This window comes from Lissotriton vulgaris, chromosome 9, assembly GCF_964263255.1.
Source record: "Lissotriton vulgaris chromosome 9, aLisVul1.2, whole genome shotgun sequence".
Taxonomy (NCBI): domain Eukaryota; kingdom Metazoa; phylum Chordata; class Amphibia; order Caudata; family Salamandridae; genus Lissotriton; species Lissotriton vulgaris.
In genome coordinates this window covers 339,514,131-339,529,909 of record NC_141697.1, presented here as the reverse complement: position 1 = coordinate 339,529,909, position 15,779 = coordinate 339,514,131, and the positions used below count along the sequence as shown (strand labels likewise).

Genomic DNA, 15,779 nt, shown 5'->3' with positions numbered 1-15,779 from the left:
GTGTAGTCCGGGACTTCTACCCATTCTGCTTCTTTCTCCCCCCTTCTGCTCCTCCCCATTCTCTGCCTGTTTAATCCTTCAGAATGTGTCGGCTCAGGCATCGAGGCAAAGTGTGGAAGGTTAACTGCTGCTTCCTGTTGTGTCTTCCTCTTTTGAGACTGTTAGGGCCTAGGGCCAGAACCCCTATCCCTTCCTCTGACTTATCACTTCATGAACCTCTTCGGCACTCATCCAGAATAAACACCATACATGTATCCTTTGGTTGTTTAACATTGCCTCAGATGGGTTGTTCGTCTATTGCTTCTGGGTAGACTAAATGTCCTACTCCTAGATAGTTTATCAGTGCTTCAGATGGGTGTCTTCTCTGTGTCGCAACTCTCGCTCCTGAGTAGACTTCATATAATACTTGGTTGTACCTCCGAAATCATTTGCTCTTCTGTCGCTCCTGGATGGACTCCTTATATTCCTTGATGGTTTTGCAGTGCCCCCACTGGGTTGCTCCTGAGTTGGCGCCATAAAATACTCCATGGTGGTTTGAGTGCTCCTCCAATGGGTTCTCTTGTGTCACTCCTTGGCAGATTCCATATAATACTCCATGGTGGTTTGAGTGCTCCTCCAATGGGTTCTCTTGTGTCACTCCTTGGTAGATTCCATATAATACTCCATGGTGGTTTGAGTGCTCCTCCAATGGGTTCTCTTGTGTCACTCCTTGGCAGATTCCATATAATACACCATGGTGGTTTGAGTGCTCCTCCAATGGGTTCTCTTGTGTCACTCCTTGGTAGATTCCATATAATACTCCTTGGTGGTTTTCCAGGACCTCCAATTGGTTGCTCCTCTATGACACTTGAGTGGACCCAATATCCTTGGTGGTTTAACAGTACCTACAACTTGTTGCTCCTCTGTTGCTCCCATGTTGATCCATATAATATCCTTGGTGGTTTAACAGTGCCATGATTGGATGTATTTGCTATTACTCCTCTGTTGCTTCTTACGAAACTTCCTGGAATACAATCTAGTGTTTTTTTGCATTGTCTCCAATGGGTTGCCCCTCTGTCACTCCCTCATAGACTCTGGGTAGTACTACTACATGATTTAATAGTGCCTCCAAAGGTTTGACTCATCTGATGCAGAAGCAGTTGGCAGCCAATCTTTTTGTTGCACTCTTTGCTATGTTAGGTGCACGTGCAATCTGATTTAGCAATGGTAGATGTGCCCTAATTCAAGTAAGGAAAATTGTCTCCTTTGACCTTGCTCGGGTAGCAAAAAACAACCAAAAGTGCGGTAGAGTTGCCCTTGCGACCTTGGTGTCCTGATGTCCTGCCTGGCAGATGCAGCTCGAATAAACTGGCACACCGACTGGCTCGGCATATAAAGCAAGTCCTTCCGAATCTCCAACTCACAGGTGAAAGTTGTGGGGAGGAAGTTGAGACACTGGGTGGAGGTAGCCTTTGATGGCCACCACAAACCAAATATCTGGAAGGGCGTCAGTCACCAAGAGCTTTTTTCTAGATTAATTTAAGAACAAATACTGGGCTATGTCCAGCTTACCCAAGGGCAGAACAATCCCTAGCACAGAAGAGTAGTTTATGGAGTTTAAAGCGAAAGGAGCCGATGAAAAAGCATTTGGATTGGAATTTCAAACTTTGGAAAGTCTGAGAAAAAAATCGAGCAGTCAAAACACTGGATCCGGCACTGGGCCCTGGGTATAATTATAGCACAACACAGCCTGCGTCTGCCAACGTTAACAAATATAAACCAGACGCGTGAAGTGATGGATGTCGGCACCTTAGGAAAAGAACCCTTTCTTCCCACAAGCTTATGAATTGCCTATCATTGGACGGATAGTTTGTGGTAAGCAATGGGGAGAGGTGCAGGAGGTACTATAAATGCACTGAAAAAGCTTTTGTTTAGAGATTGCATTGTCTATTCCAAGATCACAAACTAAATAGGTAAATAAAAAATAAAACTTGCAAATCCCTTCGATAAAGAAGTTGAAGATACGTTATAGTTACTATTCAAAACCTAAAAAAAAAAAACCATTGAAGTCGCCAGTTATGTTTATCTAATCAGGGGAAACAACACTTACAATGCAACTTTTACAACGCACTACCTTTACAACGAAACTTTTACAACGCAACATCCATTACAACGCATGCCATTACAACGCAACCATTACAACGCATGTCACTACAATGCATACCACTACAACGCATACCTTTACAACGCAGTCATTACAACGCACACCATTACAACGCATACCTACACTATCCAACACTTACCCTACTGTTTCACCCCCTGGAGTTAGAATAGTAATTTTTACCCCTACACTATCCAATACTTACCCTACTGTTGCACCCCCTGGAGTTAGAATAGTAATTTTTACCCCTACACTTTCCAATACTTACCATACATGCAATGTAATGGTATGCGTTGTAATGGTATGCGTTGTAAATGTAGTATGCGTTGTAGTGGAATGCATTATAAAGGTAGTTTCAAAGATTTCGTTGTAATGGCATGCGTTGTAATGGAATGCGTTGTAATGGATGTTGCGGTGTAAAAAGTGTGTTGTAAAGGTAGGCGTTGTAAAAGTATGCGTTGTAACGACATACATCCTCTAATCAGCCATGACTATCCCTCAGGCACTGTACAAGGAGTGAAAGTTACTATCACAGAAGACATCATTGATTACATTCGGCCTAAACCTGCTGCCCCGTCTGTCCACCGCAATATGACCTGGAACTAGTGCTGGGATACCCCGTTGCTGGGGCAGCCATGCGCTTTACAAATTCATTAAAATAACATATCTTGTCACAACTTTCTGCATAAGATCAACATTGACGCATCATTGCCTTACACAGTCCAGGACCTGTGGCCATTCCTTGTCTGAAGCATGCACAGAGCAAGTCCATTGGCCATTCTCTTTGTGCACAGTATCTCTAAGGTGTGCCTGCCATGCCCTGTGCCCCCAGTTACTGAGGTAGTAGACACGCACAGCACAACTTGCAACAAAGCCATTTATGTATCGCAAACAAGTAAGTGCTTAGCACCATACTCTGTGCAGACTACATGCATGGGTGGGAAATATCTGTATGTAGTACATAGATCATGCTGTGCACACGCAGCAGACGAGGTAAAATGCACATAGTGATTGGCCTATTTCATTGGTGATGTCTGGTGATGCTATATGTGCAGTGCTTTTATTTTTTTGGGGGGGGAGGCTGGGTTATAATTCCACCTTTAAATAAAACTGGCTAATTTATTGAGATATGAGAATGTAGATGTTAATTGAAGAACCCCTCTCGATGAAGTTTGTTTTTCACATAAATATGTACTTTTTTTAAATTGACGTATTGAGTTTCTTTGTGGCGCATTTTGAACTTGCTGTGTTTCCCGAGCCATAAAATATATAATTAAATTCGAAATTAATAACATTGTACTCCATCTTAAAATCTTGTGATTCCTACAGAGGACTGTCAATTTTCACTACCTAAAAAATATTTTGCCATAAAACGTATCTCTTATGAACCCACACGTTGTCTTAAAAACTAATAATGCGATGTGCTCCGCACTACACCTTTGCATGAGGTTCGTAGGAAATGCAAGATCCTCGAACATATGAACTTTTTGGTGGTACATTTCATGGTCAGATACATTTTTACCTCTAATTGCATAGGGGAAAGGAGTTGACCTAATGGCTAGGGCAATCGACCTCGAATCTCGGCAATGACGCTGAACATCCTGTGATTCTGGGCAAATCACTTAATCTCCCTGTGCCTAACCAAATGAATGTGTCCTCATGTTAATGCAACTGGTGCTGTGTAAAGCGCTCCGATACCCGATATGGATCAAGTTCGTGCTATAAAAAACACTGTAAAATGAAAAATAAAAATAAATATATAAAAAAATAGTGCACACAGTGGCTTACATCAACATAGCAATGGAAGGCATCAAAACACACTCTTTTATAGATAACCACATTTGTATTACTTTTTGAAGCGTATTTCAATCTTTGCCGATTCCAAGCGAAGTTGGGAAATGGTGGGGGCGGAAGAGGTGAAACAAGAAAGAAGGAAAGAGAAAAAGTAATGCACCAAAATAAACATAAACTCTAGTCTAAACGATGTGTCTTCATGACCCCCTAAATAAGTGCTTCCTAAACTTTGTAGAACCAGGACCCAATTTATAGAATGACAAATTTTGCGACCTACCGAGTTTTAATGGACAGGAGGTGGGGCGACTTTTAGATTTAATTGTAGGCCTGCTTTCATATTGCTGTGAATGGCTAAGATAGCATCCTATGTGAAATTTGTGGTGTTCCTCACTGACAGCAATTGTCTGTAAATGTTACGAGTTTGACCTCACCATTCCACATGTCTTTATCGCCTGTGGTCAAGATATTGATTTTCCCATAAAAGTGGTAGAAGATGAACTGTACTCGAGCTTGGAGCTGGAACACTTTTCAGAGTGGAGATCTGGCCTGTGGCATCTGGTCACTAAAATCACAAGACTTCTGAATAATCTTGGTGCTAGTAATAGTGCTTTTCTTTCAAAAACTCCTTCTGCAGCAGAGTATGGGGTAAGGCCTCATATCCATTGTTGTGTTAAAACAAGACCCAGTGGGGGCATTTTGGACTCCATATATATTTTCTTGCAGTTTTATATCACATGAAAGCTGACTCAGGGGCATTGGAGCGCTTAATATGAGCACCAGATTACGTTACTTGAGGTCAGAGAATGTTGAGCCAATGTTGAGACTCAGCCCTCGTTTCTGAGATCCAAAGTTGGCAGCACTGGTTGTTAGGCCACATCCATATTTTTAAATTTTTGTGTAAAAGTCTTACAGGATTGTGAACGATCTTGCATAGTGAGGACATTCTCTGTTGAAATGACTTTGTGAAGCAAAGAAACAGCAGCAATAAATACTAGGAGGTTCACCCAGAGTATTGCTTGGGAATAGTTACAAGGGTTTGTTCTAAATTTGCACTTAGGGACATATTTCAGCACCTTTGAATCAGTGGTGCTGGAACAATTTTCAAAGTAGGGGTGCTGACATCTTTGTCACATCACTGAAATCATAGGGATTGTGAACAATCCTCCCCTCCCACAAAGAACAAGGATAGCAAATGTATTCAGCAGGTAAGTGGGAAGGGTGTATTATGTAGCCCATGGTGTATTTTGGAGCACACTGTCAAAAATATATTACTAAAGCAATGGCATTTACAGATAGCACATTTTCAGTTGAAATAGCCACTGAAATTGCACAGATATACAGATGTATAGATGTACTGATAAGATTATAAAGCACAAAACTGATGTGTGGAAATAAGGTTTCAGTGTATATGTATCATTTGCACATCACCAAGTAACGTGTCTTTATTTGTTTTGATCATATTAAAATCTTTATTTCCACCTCATTTTGGCATTACCAAAAATATTCTTAATTTTGTGTCCCTAACTGCTGATATATTCTGAAATCTGTGTAGAGTTCATTTACAGGTATTTACATTTTGTCGTGTTACAAAAAATGGCATACCTACAGCTTTTCCTTTCACACTTATCGTACCCAGCAAGATTGTCACGAAGTTCACTTTACAAACTCCTCTCACTTTGTAGTCAGAGAAAGAAAAGTAAACACCAATCCCCAAGTTAAAAGAATAAGCAGCACTTTTCCAGAAGACGTAGTCAGACGTTTAACCTGTCTTTGAAGCACAGCAAATGTGAGAAGATGAATGCAGAATTTAAAGGCATATTTAGTTATTGCTGGTTCACCTTCTGAAGAATAGGACTTTTACAATCCTCACAACCCACCAGTGCATTGCGAACCACAGTTTGGGAAACATGGTCCTAAATAGTAGTTCTCCACTTAAAGTGCAGCAATGTTTTATCTTTCTATCACATTAATAAAGAATGCAAAACCTGGTGTAGTCTTAACCAATATAAATGATTCAGATCAATTAATTTGCTGAAGAACCCAAGTGTTATAATTTTCTGTACACTTGGGGCCTGAGAATAGGTGGCTCACAGGTCTGGACTGGGAACTGAAAGCAGCCCTGGCAAATTTTGGCAGACCAGACCCATATGGTGCGTAACGAGTGAGTGCACCGAGCATGCGTCCACTGCTAGGTGGGTTTGGAGGGGTTCTCCCCCCAAGAAAATATTGGAAAAAGAAAGGCCAAAACAATGCACTTTTCAATTGACAAAGCAAATAGCTTGTTGTAGGTATAATGTAACTTGTTGCACTATATATCTGGATACAATGACAGAACCAGCAAAATACCAGTTGGGCAGCACACTATGCTAAGCACAGATGTTTAGCTTTCATGTTTTTAAACCACACAATTAATTACATCAGCCACGCCCCTTTGAGAGACCCGTTTTTTCATCCCACTTAAAGCCCTGCCTGACAAGCCTCATCAGATGACTCTTTGCTTGTCCCGGAACCAGAGAGCGAAAAGCGCAAGTTCAGGTTCATTCATCACTTGCTGATTGGTAAGGTGATGTGCAGCCAGGTCACGAGTTAAATAGATCTAATTCGAACTGAAGAGGCCAGCAGGCCTGAAGTACATGGCGTCTGCTACCAAAGATTGGGTGGTTTATTGGTCCTCATTCAATATCTCTTTTTTACTTGTGTGTCTTTTTGGGGATGTCATGTGGTAGCTGTCACAACACTTATTTGAACATGCTCCTAAAACCATTCCTTCATAGCCTTTGCACATTTCCCACCACAAACCACCCCCCCCCCCCTTTATTGCCCCTAGCATCTCTCATCTAGTTTCATATTTCCTCTCTATTAATCTTTATGTTAAATAGGATTTATATTTCACACTGCCCTCTCTCTAAATAATTTATAATCATTGACTGAGAGCCCATTGGCAACAACAATATGAGTTCCTTTCAAAATAATTGGGCCTATGGATGATTCTATCGAGTCACCCACTGCGTTACCCCACTTTTCATGCTTCTCCACTCCTTCTGAACGTTCTTTCTTTGACCTTCTCCCCGCCCCTTACTCTTGAATCACAACAACCTCGCCATTACCTGCTTTTTCGCCTATTGGTCTTAATGCCGGTGCCGGTGCCAGCGCAGCGTGCTCCTCTGTACATTTAATACCTTTGTGCCCAATCATGACAGTACAACATTACAACCTTTTTTATTACTTACTTTAGTTTATACTGTGGTGCGGATCGTGTAGGAGGACTCGGAGGCCTGCTCAGGACTTTACTGCTTCTCGAGGAGAACTTGCGCACTACCACCTACTTTGCTACGGTGTCGGAGGGGGCGTGGATCATTGGTCCGTGATCTGCGCACCCTCCCCAAGTTCACCTTATACTTGCGCTGTCATTGGTGGTGGGGGGCGTCAATGATATTCGATCGTTTTGTTGAAGTTTAGTCAAACCTGTGCGCAATTTCACTCAAATAGACGTCATTATTCAAAATGAACCATATTGGAATAGGAGCCTAATGCTTGCTGAGTGACCGGGACTCTACAAGGATCCCTCCTCACTTCTTCTCTGAAAGGCATTCATTCATAAGACATACTGTAATGTGTAATGTTTTCCGCATAATTGTGGATTTGCCGCATCGGCCACATAATCAGCAGATTTTAACAAACATAGTTTGTTTTTAACTCAAACAGATCCAAAGTTAATTAAAACACAGCAATACATGTTGCTGTACCGACAATAATGTGCTGCAAAAGTAAATACATATAAGATCCCAACGGCGAGACCGATTGCATTGCAAATACTTGTTTCTTCTGGCTGCATTGAGGTACTGATGAAGGGGGGTTGGCGGTTTACACCAATGTATAGCCCTGAATGTGTGAGGAGAAACATATAGTTTGGGTGCACAGGAAAACCAAAGAGGTACATGTGTTTAAATAACTTAAAGCCATTTCTTTTTAAAAAGCTCCATTTGCACAAACACCCTGACAGTTAAGAGAGTTCATACACTAATATGCTACTATGATATCCAGTTTAAGAGCTCTAAGCGTGCTGCAGTGCAAACTAGTCCTGTTCAGGTTGTTTTAAAGACATTTCTTCACTGTCAGATCCATTTAATAAATATGTAACTGCCAAGACCAACACGAATAGTCTCATAACTTCCTGCTATTTTATTCTAAAGCAGTTGCCCGGAGTCTTACTTTAGTGTCTTCTAAACATGAATAATGTAAGGTCAGTGCGTTTTATTTTGGTTTTCTTTCCCTGTTGTGTGTGCGTAGGCATGAAGTAGGGTATCCAGAAAATGAAAGACAGGTGGGCCAATTGTGTTTTGACAGAAATTTCCGTTTAACAACATCGTTTTTATATCAGACCAGAAAATACGGGAAATAGGCAATAGGAAAGTAAAGAGAATACTTGGTCTTTGTCAGCCTGGTAAAAAAGTTGATTCTTCTAGTTGGTCTCATCTGGATTCTGCCCATTTTAGGACAGTTCATGATTGCAAGTGCTTATCGACGTAAGTTCACCTATAGAGCATATTAGAGCATGTTGATTCAGGACGTCCTCGATGGTGCGCGTGCACGGCCTGCATGGACGCGCCGAAAGTGTACACAGCGCGCACCGCACACGCACTACTAAATTCAAACAACAGGGCATTGTTGTTTACCGTTGTGCGGCGAGTGAAAATCTGCATGTTATTTCCCCAAAAAGTCAGAATTGACAATAATTATTGCATCTGATAACATCAGTGTCGGATTTTATTAGGTGAAAGCATTATCATGTCCAACAAGGGCTACTCTTCATCCAGCCCTTCTTGGGCCAGTGCACATCCCCTAAAGTAGAGCTGTTGCTCCTACCACATTCTCCTCTATACCCTTCCAATCCCTGATTACAGTTGTGGGCATCAGCCAGCGCCTTCTCTTAGCAGAGGGTCCTTTCCTGATATGTCTACTCACACTTTACACCTCCTTTCTGCCTATGGTCAATTGTTGTGGTGTCAGTTCTTTATGACTTTTGTCCTATGTTCCTTTCATGGGTTTATTTTCTTTATTTGTGTATATATTTAATTAATTGATATTTAAAATATTGCGATCGATTCATAGGGGAAGCGTATGGGGGCACATTATAATGTGGGGGAAATTCTAATTTCGCTGAAAGGAGTAATTTGCAAAGTGCACCGGGTGTTCAAAACATTAGTTGGTGCTTCTTTATGCTATGTAAATACATTTCTACACTAATAAGCAATAAAGACTTAGAGCCTAATTACGAGTTTGGCGGTCCATGGGACTGCCAAACCTGTGGCTGCTGCTGCACGGGCAGTCATACTGCTGTATTCCAACTTCGGCAGTCGACCCGCTTTAGGACCTCTGCAACTGCGTGATGGTGGAGCAGCAGTCCGAGACAGGAATGTTCTGGCGGTCCTGCTGTGGCACCGCCAAGCATATTATGACTTTCCTGATCTCCAAACTTTTCATGGTGATGATAACGCCATGAAAAGTGTGCTGGTCAGGAAGGGCCACGTAGTGACCCTGTGCATGAGGGTGCATGCAGGGGGGCAGATGATGTGCCCCCCTGTGTGCATGCACCCCATTCCTGCATGGCATGGACTGCAAGCCGTGCAGGAACTTGCTTGGCGCTCCCTGGGAGCTGCAGTTCGAAGGCTCACTTATGAGCCTTAGAACTGCACCACCCCGGGACCGCCAAAGCACCGCCGCCGCCATACCACGAGGAAACTCGTAATCTGGCACGCAGTCGACTTTGGCGGTGTGGGAGCGGGGCACGTGTGTGGCGGCCCGCTCCCACACCTCCAAAGTCATTATTGGGCCCTATGATTGAAGGCTTTACAGAGGTAAGTGGGATTTGTACAGGATGGATAACAGCTAAAGTGTAGTTGGAGTTGACAATAGCCATCAAATGAGAGAATAGTGGGATAGAGGAGGTTTGATAAGGAGGGTGTATTTGATATATAGAAGGATGATATCTGACATAGAACTACTCGTTCAGTACTTACTATTAGGTGTATCTAGGACTTCACTCTTGGCATATGGGTGGTTATATGTTGTGTCCTCTGAAATGCATTGTTTTCATGTAGATGCCAAATTCAGGTTTAGTTTCTCTCATGCAGCGAACCGCACCACTCCACAGCTGGGAGGTCTGCACACTGGGCTGCTTCTCAAGTTCTGAGCAGTCGGAGTTTTGGTGTAGCTCAGTATTTAGTGTCGCCGGAGGGCCCTGCTACCCTCTGCTCCGATGGCGTGAAGGTGTTTGCTTCAGGCTTGGATGGAGCCTGAGAGCACTGCTTTGAGAAGGGAGGTGGCTCAGGGACCCTGGAAGTACCCGATCTCCATGAAATGGGACGCTCTACCACCGCGCAGGTTCTGACAGTGCTTAATTTGTAAAAAAAAAAAAAGGAAGTCCAGGTGCTCAAATGTTTCTCAGAAACAACATCCACTTTCCCCGGCTTTACCACTATCCCCATCGGCTTGCCCGCTTCCTCTATTGGCTTCACCGACATCCTTAAATGGCACCACTGAAAGCCAGGTGTTGTACCCGATCTGAATTTCAGCACAGGAGCCTTTCTCAAGCAAGGTTTTGATAGGAGGCTCGCCCGCCCCGTGAAAAGTTTGAAAAAGATTACATCAAAAGTGCATTTGAAGTACAATTTTGGAATACATTTTCTAAAATGACTAATGCATTGAAAAGGGGAAGATGAAATATTCCAGTGCTCTATGTGCCGATTTGGGGAAAGGACAATACAGGGACATGTGCAAAGGTGCTTTGTGTTCTCATATACACACATATCCCTAACGCACCATAAACCCCCCCTATTTCAAAATTACCTTTGGTATGCAAAGACCAGAATCTGGCTTGTGTGACCCTATACTATGGGTGCCCTCTCCTATGCCAAGAATTGCCTCAATTATGTCAGAACCGGCCCGTGCCCATTAGTCAACAATTACTTCCAGTATGCCAGGGCAGGATTACAATCCCAAGCATAATACTCACACCATGCTATACTCATATACACACACATACACACCACGGGCACACACTCTCACATATGCTCAAACTCTCACACACGCTCATGCTCTCACACTCAGATATTCTCAAATACACTCTCTCACGCACATTCCCACTAACACTCCTACTTTTTCAATCTGAGTGTGTTTTAAAAATACTTGCCCTGCTGCTGCCCCTACTATATCTGTTAGTGAAGCTTGATAAAAACTTTCCTCTACACACTATTCAAAACAAATGGCATTTTTGCTGGTTTTTATGCATGATGAGAGTTGAATAGTACACCGTTATCAAATAAGTGAAACAGATTTATATTTGGTTGTATATGCGGATCAAGGAGTAACAATGTAAATGGACTAGACCACTTACTACATTACAAACACAGGTGTGCCGGAAAGCACCGGCACAAATTAAGCACTGGTTCTGAGGATATTGCTCCTCCTGTCCTCAGTTGCACTCCCTCCTGCTGCGCGCGGTGTGTAATACCTAAGTCTTCTGATATACCTCCATGTTCATATTCTCAACTGCATTAGGGGCCCACTGTCCGAGAGGGGCTCTCTCCCTAATTCAGTTGCTTAGTTGGCCTTCTAAATAAGCCCTTACTTTAACTTTTGCCCAGCCATCCTGTCTTGTCGATGCTTCCCCGAGACCCCATCCCCCTTACTCCCCTGTTCTCCTTTCTGGTGTATTTTTTGTGGGATTTTCTCTCTATGTTAATAGTTCAGATTCAAAGACAGACCAGTCTACCACACGCATATTACTAGGACATAAAACGTAACCATATCTCTAACCTTACACGTTATGTCATAGGTGTTTTGTTAAATTACATAGCTACTGTTTTTATTGTCGACTTGAAAGACAAAGCTCAATAAGAAGTATTTCAAAAAGAGTAAAAAAGTTTCATTAGGCGACTTTTGGTATTGTTTGACTGTTTTTAACTAACTTTCTTTAGCCTTGTTTATGCTCCTTTTTCTCTCCGCCCCTGTTAAGCATGGTGTGAAGTGTTGTGTTTTGGCGTTTTCTTCATTTATACACAAAGGACATTTACAATAGAGAAACTCACATAATTAAATGGAGCACACAGAGCAGCATTTTTCATAAGTAGAGTCCTCTAGAACTAAATGTCACAACGTTACACCGAAGAAAGTGGGATGAAGAGAAGTGACATTAAAACAAATTCACAATTGGAATATTGTGTGCTTAATTAAAGGCAATGGAGTGGCTCTGGGCCACTAATGACTGGTACTATCCTTCTATTCAAACATTCCAGTTGTTTCTATTTTTTACGTTTATATTTAGACCATTTTACCCTCTTTGACTGGATTGGTCTAATTGTATTATAGCCCTTCTGCCTCGGGCTACAGCCGTCCTCTTGCTGTGCTTGGACGTATAATTCTGGTTAGGATCCTCCAATGATTGGTATAGTCTTTGGGAGTGGACTATAATTCTTAGCTGAGTCACACATTGGTCAACCTGCTGGTAGAGGTTGCAGAGGCGCCAACAGTAAGTGGGCACAAAACATTTGAAGTAAAACAAATTGAATGTGCAGGGTCTCTATGTTGTAGCGTTTGTGCTTAGGCTAGCGCTTGAGCAGCGGCCGCGTTACGCTAATAATCACAGGAGCCGGTGTTGCCGTCTACGCGTGGCTCCGACTGGCTTGTCGTCTGTGTCTTGTCTTCTCCTGTCAGATTCCTTCTGACAGTGGTGGGTTTTTGGATACCGAGGCAGTTGCCTCATTACTCCATATTCATTTAGAATTTTTAAGTCGCTGTTTAGGTTGCCTTATTAATGTGTGACCCTTTGTCACAGTTGAGGTTGTATCACATGGTCAGCTCAGTGATGGGCCGCGGGTAGCGGTCAGTTGGGTTTGCAAAATTGTCAGCATGTTTCCTCTGAGAGTATCGTCTTTGTCTATCAAGTACCTTCGGATAGTTTTGATTTTCGGGTGACTGCCGCGGCGATTATGCCATCTGACAGTAAGGTGGTTTGGTTTGTTTTGTCTGCTGCGGCGATTATGCCATCTAGCAGTGATCGGGTTTTGGTTGCTTGCCGAGGCGATTATGCCATCAGGGCAGCAGCGAGGTTTTGCGTATCTGCCGGCGTTTGCCTTCAGGCAGTGATGAGTTTTGGATGCTGCGTTTCCGTCTCAGCCTCGCAAGGTTAGCGCTTCAATGGGACGCGGATAGCGGTCAAATGGGTTTAACTGGCTTGTCGTAGCCACGCCTCCTTATTTACAGTCCCCAGCGCCTGACGTCACGCGTCAGCGCAGGGACGCTCCGGGGGCGTGGGTCATCCAGACCGCAGCTTACGCGCCTCAGAACACTACATATGTCAAGGGCAGATATGAAGTGGACAAATTGAATGTCCGCAAAATCACTATCTTTCTTTGAATTCTATGTTCTTTAATGCTTTAAACATGTATTCTTACTTTCAGGTGTTTAAATAGTATGAAAGTGAATTCTTACTTTAAGATGACAACATGAGTGACCCATGCATCACCTTTTATTTTTACAGATATTGACGAATGTGTGTCGGAAACCCATCAGTGCAACCCCACCCAGGTTTGCATCAACACAGAAGGCGGGTACACCTGCTCCTGTACTGAAGGGTACTGGCTCCTCGAAGGCCAATGCCTGGGTGAGTAAGTGAGCTCAAGCTCTGGATTGTTTTTAAACATGGATGTGGGCCAACTCTAACCATGTGTGTTCAAAAATGGAAAACAGCCCTAAATGTAATTACAAACAGTCTTAGTAAGAGATCTCCATCATTTGGTGCAGCATTTCCATATTGGGTAAATATTGATACCGCCAGGCGTGGAATGTATTGGGTATGGTACTATGTCCCTGTTCCAAGTGTTGCACCTTGGAATGTACTATAGCATAGTAGTACTGCATGTATTGCCCCTTTCGAGTTGCCCAATTCAGAATGTGCAGTTTCTTACTTCTCACCGTCAAAGCTGTAATCACGACCCAGCTGCTAAATCCAATTTGCGCTCGAATGAGGATTACTGCTGTCTCATACAGAGACCCATTGTGTTGAGAAAGTCTCGCCTTCCATTGTGGATCAAACTTCAATTTTGTAAATGCCAAGCGTCGGTCCCTGTCGCTTCCCCTTTGTTTGTTTACTAGATTGAAACAGGTTTAACTATTATTAGAACATTTACTCCGAGCCTCAATTGCCCTCTTTCATAAAATTGTTGTTCGACCACCTGCTCTACCTCTCCCTTATGACATAAGGAATTTGTGCATAGCTAAGATACATTTTGCATGTTTTGTTTTTAACCCCTCGGGTACCTGGCATTTTTAATGACATTTTTTATACACTGCATTAAACCTTCACGGTTATTTTCGAAGTGTTTTGACAGAAGGTTTGATTTGTCAAAATCTTTTATTTGAAGATGTCAATGGTGCGAAAAAATTGCATCATCACTGAACATGTTTTATAATTAAGTACCGTGTTCTTTATGGCTGCATTTGTGTCCTGTTAATCCATAATGTCTCATATTTAGAGTGATTGTTAAGCATATGAAAGTTGGCACAGTGGTTTGCTCTCATTTGTTGGAGACAGTAATATGTCTGTCCTCACCCAGAGCTATGGACTACTTGCCCCCTGGAACACAACACATCATGGGCCATTCTGCTTTTGGGTAAAAATGGAAGCCTGGGGAACATTTAGAGGTTGGCAAATGCCGGACACGTGCCAAAAATAGCCTCCCATTCTTCATATTTAGAGTATATGCATGGTGGTAGTTCACTCTAAATAGGGTGGACGAGACATCTAAAACTTTGGATATAAGACTCTATTCACATTCTATTTGATATATGGATATATATTCTTAATAGGCTACACAGGACAGCAGCCTATTTTTGGTGACTGTCCAGCACCTGCCTATCTCTAAATTATTCCTTTTTTAATTTAACACGTTCTTGCCCATCAAAACTGCTAGGTACTTCTGACATGGTACAATTCATCTACCCCGGCCCTACACTTATTTTTCCATTAACGTTTGTATTCAGAATCCTCATTAGGTCTTTGTTAGCAAGACCTTTCAACTTTTCAAAAATGATATGTATAATATAGGTATTTATAGGTGCTTTCAACTAGTCCTCTTCATCCATTGGCCTGTTATTGTGACATTCAAATTTTTCTAAGCCACACTGCAGCATACATCATGTGGCAACCCACTTCAGCCATTAACTAATGTCATATCATCCTCATGGATGTCAGTTAGGGATCACCAGGGGTCGCAGCTGCGACCCCCTGGGTTGTCCTTTGCCAGCCCATGCACTGCTCCTGTAACCTCAAGCAAGATATGCAGAGGAAGCCACAGGAGAAGTACAGGAAAAATTAGAGCAGGGCTCTCAAGGACCCTAGGTATCACTCTTTGAAGTCCCCACCTCTGTTAGTCCTTTAGCCTTCAGTGGAAAGTAGGAGGGCATTGAAAGACTCCGGGTATGAGGAGTTCTATCAAGGACATCACAGTGGCACCTGCACCCCTTGCCCAGCTGCTCAGTCTCCTGGGGAGCCTGTTGCCCTCATCTTGTATCTGAGTGCAACCGATCTGTTATCAGCAGTCAGGCAATTCGAAGGCCCAGCTGCCACTGGCCTAATGAAACTTGAGGTGGCCCCCCTGTGAAGTAGATGGAGGGGGCCCACAATTCTCCGGACCTGGTCAGGAGGTCTCAGACCAGGAGCCTGCTGGCCGGGTACAGTGCTAGAGGGGGCCCCATGGTGCTTGGGCCCTCCTGCACCGCAGGTGCTTCAGGGGCTATTGCTATGCCACTACCAGCTGCTCCAAACCTGGATTTTCTGATGAAG

The 15,779-nt window shown here is 43.0% G+C and overlaps 1 protein-coding gene across 2 annotated transcripts in view; it reads left to right on the top strand.

Moving 5' to 3' along the window:
• FBLN5 (fibulin 5) overlaps positions 1–15,779 on the top strand; it is a 272,407-nt gene that overhangs the window by 113,302 nt on the left and 143,326 nt on the right. For both annotated transcript variants that reach the window (XM_086937681.1, XM_086937680.1), the window contains exon 5: positions 13,476–13,598. In XM_086937681.1, coding sequence (XP_086793807.1) covers positions 13,476–13,598 — 123 coding nt within the window. The remainder of the gene's footprint in view (positions 1–13,475; positions 13,599–15,779) is intronic.